This window comes from Oreochromis aureus, linkage group 3 (assembly GCF_013358895.1).
Source record: "Oreochromis aureus strain Israel breed Guangdong linkage group 3, ZZ_aureus, whole genome shotgun sequence".
NCBI lineage: Eukaryota > Metazoa > Chordata > Actinopteri > Cichliformes > Cichlidae > Oreochromis > Oreochromis aureus.
The window spans coordinates 19,888,980-19,906,888 of NC_052944.1; the positions used below are offsets into that span (position 1 = coordinate 19,888,980).

A 17,909-nucleotide genomic window follows, 5' to 3' on the forward strand; every position below is an offset into this window, starting at 1 on the left:
ACGGCTCTTTTTTGCTTCTCATCCGTAAATACTCTGCATCTTTCACGTGATTCAGTTTATTTTGAAAAGTCTCAACAGGATCTTGAGCTATATTGTGAAAGGTTTATGTGGAAAATAAACAAGCAGACATGCGGTGGTTTTACCGTCGTTGTTGCTAACGACAACGCATACAAACAAGCGCTTGTCCGTCTGTAGTGTGGTTATATTAAATATAAGAGAAAGAGAGAACTTTAGGAAATTAATATAGCCACTACAGTGACCATCAAAATAATGAAAAAATATTGCCGTAAACAGTTTATTTTGCGACACCACGAAACAAACGATAGCGTAAAATGAAACGATAGACGTTTTCATATCGTCATCCGATATATATCGTTATATCGAACAGCCCTAACGATAGCACTAAACCTTTAGCCTATTTAATGATTTAATAAGTAAACTGCTTATTGAGTTGATGTAGCGATAGAGAAAATACATAAAAAACAAACAAATGTTAAGCCAGACCAATAATCTTAATGCCTTGTTCTTTTTTGTTTGTTTGTTTATCATTATTTTTTGACTCTTCAAGAAAACTGTAATTTAAAAATATGAGAAAGGAGTTAAATTTGAATGCATCATTAGTCCTCATTTTTAGGCAAATGAGTGTGGTTTATATAATGCATTGCTGAGGCAACTTTTGAGACAAATATTTCTATTACAGCAGTAAAAACACAATTAGAATGGAAATATAAAAATGTGGTATTTTTCACTATATAGACTAAAAGCAAAACACAGAGATGTCCCATCTGATAAATATCATTATTTTGTACTAGATAATATTGACTTCATAAGTTTTCAGGTGCTTGGAAAAATATGAGGAAATTTAACTGTGATGCTCTGAGTTCACAACATATTGTTAGAATATATCACTTTGTTTAAAAGTTCTGTATTGGGTTTCTGGTTGAGCTCACTGGGATGAGCAGGCTGCCACATGGTTGAGAGCGAGCAGCCTGGGTTTGAATCTGACCCGTGGCCATTCATAACACACGTGAAAAGACCCAGGAAAACCGAGTTAACAATAGAAACGATAACAAAATAACGCTGAAAACCGATAAAAAACCCTGAAAACCATACATTTCACACCTGAGCCTCATCTCTCACGGCCTGGTACCAAACGACTCACGGACCGGTACCGGTCCGAGGCCCGAGGGTTGGGGACCGCTGACGTAGACCATAACCTTTAAAGCATTTATGTTTCTGTTATCACAAAAACTATTAATATTAATAGATAATATTTGTTTATTTATCAAAATGTCATTATTAATGTTTAGAGTTAGTTTCTGAAATGCTCTTTTCAATAAAATTTCCCTCCTATTTTTAAGATTTTACAATACAGTGGTTCCTCGTTTATCGCGGGAGTAGCCAACTTTATTTTTTACAATTGTTCTAGATGTTTTAAGGCTGTAAAACCCCCACTCCACACTTTATACACTTTTCTGAGATAGGCATGAACATTTTCACACTTTCCTCTCTTGTTTAAACACTCTCAAAGTTCAAACCTTTGTAGAAAAATAAGTCCAGTATTATAGAGTGAAACCAAAGGCACCCGTAGTTGCCTTTGATGGTGCAAAATGTTTCGTTCACATTGGGAGACAACTTACAGACATACAGTATAGCACCTTAGAGTCACACTGCTAGCGATCGAAGATCTATGTAAATTTGACAAGCTGGACGCATTCTGTACTCTTGCCTCAGCAATGCATTGAATCTGACCCGTGGCCATTTGTTTTCCTCTCGCTGTCTGCTTTCCTGTCACTCTTCAGTGCATCTATCAAAAAAGGCCAAAAAGATTTCTGTAAGTTTTTCTGTAAGCTCTGTATTAGATGGTACAGTGAGAAATTTTTGAAAAACCCATATTCTGTAATAAAAAAAGATGTCTGATTGCTTTGATTATGTTACATATCTTTCAACTGCTTTTTGCTCTACTGGAATTCATTATTTTTTGTCTGGCTTGACGTCTATGAGTAACTGAGGTCACTAACAAAAATAAGGGAGAGGCTGTTATCCTGAGCCAGGAAACTTTCAGACTGATCGCTTGACAAACTTGTGAATCCTGTAATGTGACATTGTTCCTCATGATGTCACAGCTTCTTCTATCATCTCTCAGATACGTCATTAGCCCTCACTCTTCTGAAATATATAAAGCCACAAGAGGTCTGAAGTTTTGTGTAAGGTGTAAGGTTTACCAGAGCAAAGAGGTGAACTGCACTATTTTAAAACATAATAATTTAAAAAAATATCTACAGGAGATAAAAAAGGAGAATTCATACCTTTTGAGCTGATCTCAGTTTTGGTAAGTGCTATATACAAAATAGATTTTATGTACTGTGAATATTCATTTTTTCACTAACTTGTTAAAGTAATCCTAATTATTTTTTTTTAACCTAGATTATTTTAAAATTGTCATACATAGTTTTTTTTTTATTAGAATGTGTTATGATGAGTACAGTTAATAATAAAAGTCTTGTATTTTTGTGAAATTTTATTTTACTGGGTTTTTCACTTTTTTTTTCTAATCCTCACACAGCTACTTGACTTATGACTTATGTTACCTTTACAGATTTAACTGATTAAACAATGGGGGTTGGACTGATGATATCAGTTTCCTTGCTTCTAATAGGTAAGTTAAGTGATGCTAAACTAACTGTTGATAACTGAACTGCTTTAGCATAGCTATATATACCCTCATGCAAAAATTGCTACAGATATATATAGACTGTATTAATGATAATTAATAGTTAAGCACTTATTAACTTGAGTGTAGTGATTACAATCTAGGTGAGTTGTACCTAGTAATACAAGATTAAGTCAAATTTCTACATTTTTTAATGTCTGTAAAACGTGTGTCCAGTAACAACTTTGAGTTTGTTAGCTGAGATGAGGAAATATTGCATACAAACCCCCCCAAAAAAAAAAACGTGTAGTTTCTGTCTGTCTCTTTCTCCCTTGTCTGTGAAGCATTTGGTTGTCCTCATGCTCGGTGTCACAGCAACCATAGGTCATTCCATTCAAAATCACTCATTTGTATAAAAAGATTAAAACCCCCTCATAATCCTTTGCTCCTTTATTGTTGTAACCCCGCAAATGCGGCTTGTCTGTGAAGCACTTTGATGTACCTGGGTCTTTTAAATGTGATATAGAAATAAAATTGAAACGGAAACTGAAGCTAATCAGCTTTTATACAAGCTTAAGACATTCAATGAAGCCGTGCAAAATATTGACTTCATAATTTGGATTCACCACAACTTAAAATGTAACGGCTAGGCTCAAATAACATCGAGCTATAGAATAGAGCCTCATGACATTTTCAAGGCCGAAAAAATCCATTTGGGCTCTGTTAATAACTGTAATCAGTTAATTAATTGTTTTTTCAATTTTAAGAAACAATAATAGAAATTCCTGTTTAAATAACACTCATAATTATACAGTTTTTTCATGAAGCTTTTTGTTTGGCAGCATAAAAGTAAAACTGGCCACTCAAACAAACTGAAACTGTTCATTAAAATAAAAAAAGAAAACTGCCCAATCAGACAAAAAGAAGAAAAAAAAAATAAAATCAGGAGCTTAAATACTGGCTTATCAGACCAATGCAGGCACAGAGTGGAGCAAACAATTAAATAACAAAGGAAAATAAACAATAAATTAGTTCATTAGTTGGTTTAACATCAAAGCAAGCAATTCAAAGAGACAAGCTAATTATCTAATACAAGGAACAAATAAAATTTAAAGTTAAATAAAAATTACTTCAGTCACATGAACAGGCCTGTTCATTTAAAAAACTCAAATAAAAATGAAATGTTGCTTAAACTTTATAAAAAAAAAAGTAAAAAACAATAAAATTGTTTGTATTCAGCGTTTTAGTTCCTTTTTGTTTTCTGAGGTAATTTGTATTTCATGTTTTTTCTTGCTGCTGTCTCGTTTCCTGTTCCCTTCCCAGGGCTGTCATGTCGCAAGTTATGTCTCGTCTCCCTTTCCTGCTCGTGTATTCCCTCCTTGTGTTTCACTCCGAATTTTGTCATGTGACCATGTATGTTCTCCCCAGCCCGTCATCTCCCTCTTTTTCCATGTCCCTCGCTCACACTTTCTCTCTCTTCCCTGCTCTTTCTCTTTTCGTCTCCCTTACTGTGTCTCTCTCTCTTTGTCTTGTGTTCAGTGTCTTCAGTTTTTCTTCCGTCATTTGGATTTGGGGTTCACACTCTATCCACTCCATGTTGCCTCAGTTTACTCAGCCTCAAATAAAATGTCTTTTTTTGGGTTAGGCTAGGTTAAATTAAGTTTGTTTCCACGTTTTGTTTTGTATGCGTTTGGGTTCACTATTCTCCACTCCACACGATCTGCAGACCCTGAAACACAGTGGAGAAAAAGGGAAAGAGTAAAGAATCTTTGAGTGATAACGGCAATGGAATCAGAATTACAAAATTCCCACCCCTATCAGTGTTAGGGTCATTACTTAAAAAAGAGTAATGTATTACATATATCACACAGAACATTTACTTAAAAGCATACTTGATATATTAAGTACTTAAAGTAATTATGTAATGTATTTAATGCAGTGTTTCACTTAATTACTCCAAGGAGGATTATCTTGTTGCACTATGTTGTAAAGAGTGTTTGTGTTAATGTGTGTGTGGAGGTGTTGCATCCCGGAACCTTCACAGATTTTTCAGGGTTTTTCCCATCGGAATGTTATGTGGGAAACAGGTTCCTGTATGTGTTGTGACTAACTGTTGACGTCTCAAGAAGTGGTCATTAAATGTCCTGATTAAGGCTCTTAGTTTCCGAGCATCATTATCCTGAGGTTATAACACACTACTCTTTACATTACTTTTGCATTGTAACATGTTCTAACATAGAATTTAACAATACAAAACTATAGGCTATATTCCCACACACCAACCAAATCGCTATCCAATGAGAACAGATATGATCTTTTTCTTATCATTCATGTAAAAGCACAAAGCAATACGATAAAGCAAAATTAAAAGCACCATAAAAAGACTTTAAAAAAATGCCAAAGTGACTACTTTCTTTAGGAAAGGTGAACATGCATTTTGAACAGTATGGAAAGTTGTTTCTGCAATGTAAGAAACACAGTAGCGGATATTGAAAAAATTATTGGGAAAAACAATAAATAAAACACTAACTCAAATATTTACCACAGCCACAACAATAATGCCTGGAAGTATCAACACAGCCGCAGCCACTACGACAACGACTGCTGCCACCACCATTACCACAGCCCCAGCAACTACGACAACAATGGCTGCCACCACCACCACAGCCCCAGCCACTACAACAACAACAGCTGCCAGCTGCACCACAGCCACAACAACAATGGCTGGCACCACCACCACAACACCTGTCACAACAACAACAATGGCTGCCACCACCACCACAGTGCCAGCAACTACAACAACAACAGCTGACACCACCACAACAGCGGCCCCCACCACCACAACCCCTGCCACAACAACAACAACGGCAGCCAGCACCACCACAGCCCCAGCCACTACAACAACAACAGCTGCCACCACCACCACAGCAGCCACAACCACCACATCCCCGGCCACAACAACAACCATAGCTGCCACCACCACCACATCCCCGGCCACAACAACTACTGCTGCCACCACCACCACATCCCCGGCCACTACAACAACTAATGCTCCCACCACCACCACAGCCCCGGCCACTACAACAACTAATGCTCCCACCACCACCACAGCCCCGGCCACAACAACAACAACACCTGCCAGCACCACCACAGCCCAGGCTACAACAACAACAACAGCTGCCACCACCACCACAACACCTGCCACAACAACAACAATTGCTCCCACGACCACCGCAGCACCAACTACAACAACAACAACAGCTGCCACAACTACCACTGCTCCTGTGACAACAACAACGGTTGTCACCACCACCACAGCCCCAGCTACTACAACAACAACAGCTGCCACCACAGCCACAGCTCCCACCACCACCACAGCCCCAGCCACAACAACAACAACAACGGCTCCCACCACCACCACATCCCTGGCCACAACAACAACTACTGCTCCCACTGCGACCACCACATTACCGGCCACTACAACAACAACAGCTGCCACCACCACCACAGTAGCCACAACAACCACATCCCCGGCCACAACAACAACCACAGCTGCCCCCACCAACACATCCCCGGCCACAACAACAACTACTGCTGCCACAACCACCACATCCCCGGTCACTACAACAACTACTGCTCCCACCACCACCACAGCAACAGCCACAACAACAACAACAACGGCTCCCACCACCACCACATCCCCTGCCACTACAACAACCACAGCTGCCACCACCACCACAGCCCCAGCCACAACAACAACCACAGCCCCGGCCACAACAACAACAACAGCTGCGACCACCACCACATCCCCGGCCACAACAACAACAATGGCTGCCACCACCACCACAGTGCCAGCAACTACAACAACAACAGCTGACACCACCACAACAGCGGCCCCCACCACCACAACCCCTGCCACAACAACAACAACGGCAGCCAGCACCACCACAGCCCCAGCCACTACAACAACAACAGCTGCCACCACCACCACAGCAGCCACAACCACCACATCCCCGGCCACAACAACAACCATAGCTGCCACCACCACCACATCCCCGGCCACAACAACTACTGCTGCCACCACCACCACATCCCCGGCCACTACAACAACTAATGCTCCCACCACCACCACAGCCCCGGCCACAACAACAACAACACCTGCCAGCACCACCACAGCCCAGGCTACAACAACAACAACAGCTGCCACCACCACCACAACACCTGCCACAACAACAACAATTGCTCCCGACGACCACCGCGGCACCAACTACAACAACAACAACAGCTGCCACAACTACCACTGCTCCTGTGACAACAACAACGGTTGTCACCACCACCACAGCCCCAGCTACTACAACAACAACAGCTGCCACCACAGCCACAGCTGCCACCACCACCACATCCCCAGCCACAATAACAACTACTGCTGCCACCACCACCACATCCCTGGCCACTACAACAACTACTGCTCCCACCACCACCACAGCCCCAGCCACAACAACAACAACAACGGCTCCCACCACCACCGCATCCCTGGCCACAACAACAACTACTGCTCCCAGCACCACCACAGCCGCAACCACAACAACAACAACAGCTGCGACCGCCACCACCACATTACCGGCCACTACAACAACAACAGCTGCCACCACCACCACAGCAGCCACAACCACCACATCCCCGGCCACAACAACGACCACAGCTGCCACCACCACCACATCCCCGGCCACAACAACGACCACAGCTGCCACCACCACCACAGCCCCAGCCACAACAACAACCACAGCCCCGGCCACAACAACAACAACAGCTGCGACCACCACCACATCCCCGGCCACAACAACAACTAATGCTCCAACCACCACCACAGCCCCAGCCACAACAACAACAACACCTGCCACCACCACCACATCCCCTGCCACTACAACAACCACAGCTGCCACCACAACCACATCCCCGGCCACAACAACGACCACAGCTGCCACCACCACCACAGCCCCAGCCACAACAACAACCACAGCCCCGGCCACAACAACAACAACAGCTGCGACCACCACCACATCCCCGGCCACAACAACAACTACTGCTCCCACCACCACCACAGCCGCAGCCACAACAACAACAACAGCTGCCACCACCACCACCACATTACCGGCCACTACAACATCAACAGCTGCAACCACCACCACATCCCCGGCCACAACAACAACCACTGCTGCCACCACCACCACATCCCTGGTCACTACAACAACCACTGCTCCCACCACCACCACAGCCCGGGCCACAACAACGGCTCCCACCACCACCACATCCTCTGCCACTACAACAACAACACCTGCCACCACCACCACATCCCCTGCCACTACAACAACCACAGCTACCACCACAACCACATCCCCGGCCACAACAACGACCACAGCTGCCACCACCACCACATCCCCAGCCACTACAACAACTAATGCTCCCACCACCACCACAGCCCCAGCCACAACAACAACAACACCTGCCACCAGTACCACATCCCCTGCCACTACAACAACCTCAGCAGCCACCACAACCACATCCCCGGCCACAACAACAACTACTGCTCCCACCACCACCACAGCCCCAGCCACAACAACAGCGGCCACCACCACCACAACACCTGCCACAACAACAACGGCTCCCACTACCACCGCAGCACCAACTACAACAACAATAACAATGACTGCCACCTCCACCACAGCTCCAGCCACTACAACAACAACAGCTGCCACCACCACCACCACACCTGCCACAACAACAACGGCTCCCACTACCACCGCAGCACCAACTACAACAACAACAACAGCTGCCACCACAACCACAGCTGCCACCACCACCACAGCCCCAGCCACAACAACAACAACAGCTGCGACCACCACCACAGCGGCCACCACCACCACAACACCTGCCACAACAACAACAATGGCTCCCACTACCACTGCTCCTGTGACAACAACGACGGCTACCACCACCACAGCCCCAGCAACTACGTCAACAATGGCTGCCAGCACCACCCCAGCCCCAGTCACTACAACAACAACAGCTGCCACCACCACCACAGCCCCAGCCACTACAACAACAACAGCTGCCACCACCACCAGAGCAGCCACAACCACCACATCCCCGGCCACAACAACAACCACAGCTGCCACCACCACCACATCCCCGGCCACTACAACAACTAATTCTCCCACCACCACCACAGCAGCCACAACCACCACATCCCCGGCCACAACAACAACCACAGCTGCCACCACCACCACAGCCCCAGCCACAACAACAACAACAGCTGCCACCACCACCACAACACCTGCCACAACAACAACAATTGCTCCCACTACCACCGCAGCACCAACTACAACAACAACAACAGCTGCCACAACTACCACTGCTCCTGTGACAACAACAACAACGGTTGTCACCACCACCACAGCCCCAGCTACTACAACAACAACAGCTGCCACCACAACCACAGCCCCGGCCACAACAACAACCACAGCATCCACCACCACCACATCCCCTGCCACTACAACAACCACAGCGTCCACCACCACCACAGCCCCGGCCATAACAACAACAACAGCAGCCACCACCACCACATCCCCGGCCACAACAACAACTACTTCTCCCACCACCACCACAGCCGCAGCCACAACAACAACAACAGCTGCAACCACCACCACAGCAGCCACAACCACCACATCCCCGGCCACAACAACAACCACAGCTGCCACCACCACCACATCCCCGGCCACAACAACAACCACAGCTGCCACCACCACCACATCCCCTGCCACTACAACAACCACAGCAGCCACAACCACCACATCCCCGGCCACAACAACAACCACAGCTGCCACCACCACCACATCCCCGGCCACAACAACAACCACAGCATCCACCACCACCACATCCCCTGCTACTACACCAACCACAGCGTCCACCACCACCACAGCTCCGGCCACAACAACAACAACAGCAGCCACCACCACCACATCCCCGGCCACAACAACAACTACTGCTCCCACCACCACCACAGCCGCAGCCACAACAACAACAACAGGTGCCACCGCCACCACCACATTACCGGCCACTACAACAACAACAGCTGCAACCACCACCACAGCAGCCACAACCACCACATCCCCGGCCACAACAACAACCACAGCTGCCACCACCACCACATCCCCGGCCACAACAACAACCACAGCTGCCACCACCACCACATCCCCGGCCACAACAACAACCACTGCTGCCACCACCACCACATCCCCGGTCACTACAACAACCACTGCTCCCACCACCACCACAGCCCCAGCCACAACAACAACAACAAAGGCTCCCACCACCACCACATCCCCTGCCACTACAACAACCACACCTGCCACCACCACCACAGCCCTGACCACAACAACAACCACAGCGTCCACCACCACCACAGCCCCGTCCACAACAACAACTACTGCTCCCACCACCACCACAGCCACAACAACAACCACAGCTGCGACCGCCACCATCACATTACCAGCCACTACAACAACTACAGCTGCCACTACCACCACAGCAGCCACAACCACCACATCCCCAGCCACAACAACAACCACAGCTGCCACCACCACCACATCCCCAGCCACTACAACAACTAATGCTCCCACCACCACCACAGCCCCAGCCACAACAACAACAACACCTGCCACCAGTGCCACATCCCCTGCCACTACAACAACCTCAGCAGCCACCACAACCACATCCCCGGCCACAACATCAACCACAGCTACCACCACCACCACAGCACCTGCCACAACAACAGCGGCCACCACCACCACAACACCTGCCACAACAACAACAACAACAGCTCCCACTACAACCGCAGCACCAACTACAACAACAACAATAGCTGCCACCACAACCACAGCTGCCACCACCACCACAGCCCCAGCAACAACAACAACAACGGCTCCCACTACCACTTCTCCTGTGACAACAACGACGGCTACCACCACCACAGCCCCACCAACTACAACAACAATAGCTGCCAGCACCACCACAGCCGCAGTCACTATAACAACAACAGCTGCCACCACAACCACATCCCCGGCCACAACAACAACTACTGCTCCCACCACCACCACAGCCCCAGCTACTACAACAACCACAGCTGCCACCACCACCACAGCCCCAGCCACAACAACAGCGGCCACCACCACCACAACACTTGCCACAACAACAACAACAACGGCTCCCACTACCACCGAAGCACCAACTACAACAACAACAATAGCTGCCACCACAACCACAGCTGCCACCACCACCACAGCCCCAGCCACAACAACAGCGGCCACCACCACCACAACACCTGCCACCACAACAACAACAACGGCTCCCACTACCACTGCTCCTGTGACAACAACGACGGCTACCACCACCACAGCCCCAGCAACTACGTCAACAATGGCTGCCAGCACCACCACGGCCGCAGTCACTACAACAACAACAGCTGCCACCACCACCACAGCGGCCACCACCACCACAACACCTGCCACAACACCTGCCACAACAACAACAGCGGCTGCCACCACCACCACAGCCCCAGCCACTACAATAACAACAGCTGCTACCACCACCACAGCAGCCACAACCACCACAGCTCCAGCCACTACAACAACCACAGCTGCCACCACCACCACATCCCCTGCCACTACAACAACCACAGCTGCCACCACCACCACATCCCCGGCCACAACAACCACCACTGCTCCCACCACCACCACAGCCCCAGCCACAACAACAACCACAGCTGCCACCACCACCACAGCCACAACAACAACCACAGCGGCCACCACCACCACAACACCTGCCACAACAACAACGGCTCCCACTACCACCGCAGCACCAACTACAACAACAACATCAGCTGCGACTACCACCACAGCTGCCACCACCACCACAACACCTGCCACAACAACAACAACAACCGCTCCCACTACCACTGCTCCTGTGACAACAACGACGGCTACCACCACCTCAGCCCCAGCAACTACGTCAACAATGGCTGCCAGCACCACCACAGCCCCAGTCACTACAACAACAACAGCTGCCACCACAACCCCTGCCACAACAACAACAACAACAACAGCTGCCACCACCACAACAGCGGCCACCACCACCACAACACCTGCCACAACAACAACAACAACAGCTGCGACAACTACAACTGCTCCTGTGACAATAACAACAACGGCTGCCACCACCACCGCAGCCCCAGCAACTACGATAACAACGGCTGCCACCTCCACCACAACCACAACCCCTGCCACAACAACAACAACAACGGCTCCCACTACCACCACAGCACCAACTACAACAACAACAGCTGCCACCACCACATTCCCGGCCACAACAACCACCACTGCTCCCACCACCACCACAGCCCCAGCTACTACAACAACAACAGCTGCCACCACCACCACAGCCCCAGCCACAACAACAACCACAGCGGCCACCACCACCACAACACCTGCCACAACAACAACAACAACGGCTGCCACCTCCACCACAGCTCCAGCCACTACAACAACAACAGCTGCCACCACCACCACAACACCTGCCACAACAACAACAACGGCTCCCACTACCACCGCAGCACCAACTACAACAACAACATCAGCTGCGACTACCACCACAGCTGCCACCACCACCACAACACCTGCCACAACAACAACAACAACGGCTCCCACTACCACTGCTCCTGTGACAACAACGACGGCTACCACCACCTCAGCCCCAGCAACTACGTCAACAATGGCTGCCAGCACCACCACATCACCTGTCACTACAACAACAACAGCTGCCACCACCACCACAACACCTGCCACAACAACAACAACAACAGCTGCGACAACTACAACTGCTCCTGTGACAACAACAACAACGGCTACCACCACCACCGCAGCCCCAGCAACTACAACAACAACGGCTGCCACCACCACCACAACACCTGCCACAACAACAACAACAACGGCTGCTGCCACCACCACCGCAGCCCCAGCAACTACGACAACAACGGCTGCCACCACCACAGCACCAGCTACAACAACAACAGCTGCCACCACCACAACAGCGGCCACCACAACCCCTGCCACAACAACAACAGCTCCCACTACCACCACAGCACTAACTACAACAACAACAGCTGCCACCACCACCACCACTCCTGCCACAACAACATCAACAACAGCTGCAACCACCACAACAGCGGCCACCACCACCACAGCACGTGCCACAACAACAACAACAACGGCTCCCATTACCACCACAGCACCAACTACAACAACAACAGCTGCCACCACCACAACAGCAGCCACCACATCCCCTGCCACAACAATAACGGCTCCCACTACCACCACAGCACCAACTACAACAACAACAGCTGCCACCACCACAACAGCGGCCACCACCACCACAACACCTGCCACAACAACAACAACGTCAGCCACCACCACCACCACCCCAGCCCCAGCCACTACAACAACAACAGCTACCACCACCACTACAGCTGCCACCACCACCACAACACCTGCCACAACAACAACAGCTGCCACCACAACAACAGCGGCCACCCCCACCACAACACCTTCCACAACAACAACAACGGCAGCCACCACCAGCATAGCGGCCACCACCACCACAACACCTGCCACAACAACAACAACGGCAGCCACCACCAGCACAGCCCCAGCCACTACAACAACAACAGCTGCCACCACCACCACAGCTGCCACCACCACCACAACAGCTGCCACAACAACAACAACAACGGCTCCCACTACCACCACAGCACCAACTACAAAAACAACAGCTGCCACCACCACAACCGCGGCCACCACCACCACAACACCTGCCACAACAACAACAACAACGGCTCCCACTACCACCACAGCACCAACTACAAAAACAACAGCTGCCATCACCACAACAGCTGCCACCACCACCACAACACGTGCCACAACAACAACAACAACGGCAGCCACTACCACCACAGCACCAACTACAACAACAACAACAGCTGCCACCACAACTACATCTGCCACCACCACCTCAGTCCCAGTCTCTACGTCAACGACTGCTTTCACCACCCCCGTTCTTGTTGTTTTCAGATCCATTCAAAGTAATTTTACAACTGACTTGTTGAATTCATCATCTGAAGCTTTTAAAACTCGAGCTGCAACTATAAAGGCACAGGTATGTTTTTTACTTTGTGGAAAGTAGAATGAAGGATGTGTCTAAAGAAAAGACATTAATAATGATAATAATAAATTTTTTTATAACGCTCCTTTCAAGACACCCAAGGACATTGTACAATAGATAAAAACACATAATAGAACAATGACACAATGAAGAACAACAAAACAAAGCACAAGATCAGGTGTGAATGAAGTTGTACTGCAACTACTTTTTCGAGTATTTTAGAGATGAAGGGTAGATTTGAAATCGGACAGAGGTTGTTAAAATTGTAAGGGTCTAAAGAGGGTTGTTTCAGTATGGGAGTGACTGAAGCGATCTTGAATAAGGAGGGAACGACACCGGTGCTGAGTGAAGAGTGGATGATAGCAGAGATGAGTGGGAGTAAAAAAGAGAGGCAGGGTTTCACAAGCCCTATAGGCATAGGGTGAAGATACATTGTGGCAGGCTTTGATTTACATATAAACTCAGAAATATCAGAAAAATTAGGAAGTAACTATGATTGTGGGAATAGCTCCAGTCAGCTCACATGCAAGGCATTCTAGGGAACTAAAGGTGTCAACATTCACTGGCAGGACTTTCAAGTGCTGGCGACAAATGATCGCGAGACCACCCCCACGACCTGAGCAGCGAGGTTTAGAAAAGTAAACAAACCCCGGAGGAGTAGATTCATTTAGCTGAGAAAAGTCATCAGGTTGTTGCCAGGTTTCAGTTAAACAGAAAAAGTCAAACTTACAGTCAGATAGGAAGTGTTGGATGAGAGGTCCCTTATTTGTCAGTGAGCGGATGTTTAGAAGGCCGAAGATGAGTGGAGTATTTTCTTTTTTGCTAATCGCGGTGGGCGCCCTGGTCAGGTGGGCTAGAGATTGGTGGTTGACAGCCCAATTAGGGTTCCTGCGAGGGCGACGAGTAGCAGACCATTAAAATACTACATGCTCAATACAGGATTTCATTGATTTACAGGCGGAACAAGTCAACTAGAGAATGTTTGCTTGCACCATTGTAAAACTTTGGAAAACTTTTTCCAAAGATTTATTGATGTGCTTTTGAGCTATTGATCCGCAGTCTTATTATTATTGTTGGATTTTTATTCTTCTCTCAAAGGAGACAAACTCTTAAGATGTTGGTTCTCACTTCATATTTGAAGAAAGCTTTTTACTTTAACAAATACAGATACAAGATTCTCTTTCTTTCGCTTGTCTACTGTCTTTCGCATCTCCACCTCATACATTGAACTTGACTTTACAGCACATATTTAAGACAAAAAGCACTACATTTCTCTCACCAGAAGATTGATAATATACTTATAATAAAACTGTATGAAGTTGTTAAAATGCATTAATTTAAAATCTGTGAACGTTTTTCCAGTTTCCCCCAATTTTTTTTAGAAAGGGCAGCACAATGGCATGGTAGTTATCACTGTTGCCTCACAGCAGGATGGTCTTGGGTTTGAATCTGTATTCTCATCATCCTCCTTGGGAGGAGACACATTAAACTATTGGGCAAAAGACTGCAAAACTAATATAGCAAGCCCATCTTTGGACTGTTCCACCATAGCTACTCGCCATAGGGGTCAAGTGCTCATCAGGCTACTGTCATATTTTACTGTACAGTTTGTCACATATAAAACCATATTAACAGAATTTTAAGAAAATTCTCCTTTGTGCCTGCAGCTGGAACCTCCTTACAGAATTGCGTTCCCTTCCTTGGTCTCCTTGAATGTTGTGAGCTTCAGGTAATTTCAGTATTTTGACATACAACATTAAGAGCACTGACCTAAAGCCCAAAATATTCCAAACTATAAATTTTGTCTCTGCATTTACAGGCAGGGATCAGTCATCAACACCATAGAACTTCAGTTTGTAAACACATCTGTACCAAACAACACTGCGATTAGCAATGTTTTGAACAGTACAGCCTCAAACGTTTCAGGCTTTGACATCGAAAGGGCCTCCATCACTGTCAATGACACATGTGAGTAATATTTTGTGATGTTTGATCAAAAAGTCTCAAATGTTTTAGAGTGACTTCTCAATTTGTCAATTTTTTTCTGCCACAGCTGCTGCATCAACTACTACAACTGTTGTACCAACAACTACAGCATCCACAAGTAAAACTGCTGTATCTACAACTACGGCTTCAAGTGGAGTATGCCACAAGATTAATTCCAGCACTGTTTTACCCCTGGTGCTGCTGTTATGGCTTCTATCAAGCCAGCAATAGCATCTGTGCTGGTTTCCATGTGAAAGGCAAGCAGAAGATGATGCAACTCTTTATTTATTGGACACATCAGAAAGAGTAGATTTGCTATGTTTTTCAATATGAAAATATTTCTGGGTGGGAATGACCCTGGTATAAACAGAATGACACAGACAAAGGCAATAGATTATAACACATATTGGTGTTGTATCTTAAAGGCTTAGTAGTTTATGCTGTTCAATTCAGTTCAATTCAATTTTATTTATATAGCGCCAAACCACGCTAACAGTCACCTCATGGCAATTTATATTGTGAAGTACCTTGTATTGTATTATAAGGTAAAGACCCCACAAAGACCCCTCTGCTTCTAAGTGTGTCTCTGCCTACATGTCTGTTAACTGTTCATCTTTCATATTTTCTAAATGCAAATGATATGTTTTAGGTTTCACTTCATATAGAGCATACACAGCATATATATCACAAATATATATATGTACCCCCCCCCCAAAAAAAAAGAAAGAAACCACTGGCTCTTTTCTTATTTATACAAATTGTATTTATATTCTTTGACATGTCTTTTAATTTTTACATTTTCTGTAAGAAAGTCACAATGACCAGAATATAGAATCTATGAGAAATTTACACTGTCTCCTGGGATGCTTTGCAGTTTGGGTGGGTAAAGAGAAATGGGTTCAAGGAACTTTGACATTAGGAGCCTTAATGAAAGGAAAAGCAATTTTGTACAAATTGGTCTCTGTCGTTTCATTGTCATTAAATTATTTTCCAATAATGTCTTCCAACCTGACAGCGTTAGTTATGTTGAACAATCAAGTTTACTCAGAGAGAACAAAGAATGACTTGTAGTCTTTGTAGTTTTATTGTTTTGGCTCTGGGATTCAATTTTGCTCAGTGTCACACAGTTTGGATCACACCAAAGTTTAACTTTTTTAACAATGAATACTAAAAGAATGATGATAATGTTGAAATAACTTGAAGGTATACAATTTATGACTAAACCGTAGAGTCATAGTCTTGATGCCTAGTTACCTGTATAGCTTCTTTAAAGAGTAAGACACAAATAATGTAGCAGTCAGCATCAGTCAGCATCTCTTTCGGGATGCCAACTTGGAAGATTACCTGAAACATGTTCATCTGCATGTGCATGTGCATAGGATTGTTTGCAGAAATGGTGTGCAAGGGCACTGCCCTGTGCACTGTAGTCAAATGGCTAAATGGTATGTCATGCCAAGCCTGGGTTTTGACACCACACTGATACAAAGGACCCAAGACACAGGCAGCGTTGTGGAAGATTGCATGTTTGAGTTATCGTCGTTTAGCTCGGTAGCTATTCAGTTCCATGCTGCTCGGCTCAGCCCTGGTCATCTGACCTGTGCTGCTGCTCTTTGTGGATTTAGTCAGCTGAATTCACCAAGATATAAGCAGAGATATCATGGCTAGTTTTCAACAACTAGACTGTATAAAGGTGGACTTTAGTGATTAAATCTGATGTGAAGACCCTAGCCTTGTTTTTTTAGTTTATAATGAATACATTGGTTACACTGAAAAAAAATTGGAGTGACATTTACTTAAAAAAAGCTAGGCAACTTTTTCCACACAGAAAGTGCTTGTAATCTTTACTCGGGCTATTTCTAAGTAATATTTACTTACTAGAACCATCTATGTTTTATGTGAAATACACAAGTAAATTGCACTGGCAATACCCATCTATAGATTGTAACTTTTACTCAGAATACCATTGCATCCAATTACAAAACCCAAGTGAACATTGCTG

At 46.4% G+C, this 17,909-nt stretch overlaps 1 protein-coding gene and 1 long non-coding RNA gene across 2 annotated transcripts; both read left to right on the top strand.

Moving 5' to 3' along the window:
- Nucleotides 1-2,229: 2,229 nt before the first annotated feature.
- Nucleotides 2,230-5,318, top strand: LOC120438935. The gene is made up of 3 exons (XR_005612264.1): nt 2,230-2,332; nt 2,600-2,659; nt 5,201-5,318. It is a non-coding gene; the product is annotated as an uncharacterized LOC120438935 (long non-coding RNA).
- A 55-nt stretch (nt 5,319-5,373) lies between these two features.
- On the top strand, nt 5,374-16,032 carry LOC120433440 (mucin-2-like). The gene is made up of 7 exons (XM_039599643.1): nt 5,374-5,380; nt 5,444-6,855; nt 7,016-9,073; nt 9,341-10,099; nt 11,429-12,088; nt 15,592-15,653; nt 15,978-16,032. Exons 1-7 carry the CDS (start codon nt 5,374-5,376, stop codon nt 16,030-16,032), a joined length of 5,013 nt encoding a protein of 1,670 aa, XP_039455577.1.
- Nucleotides 16,033-17,909: the final 1,877 nt, after the last annotated feature.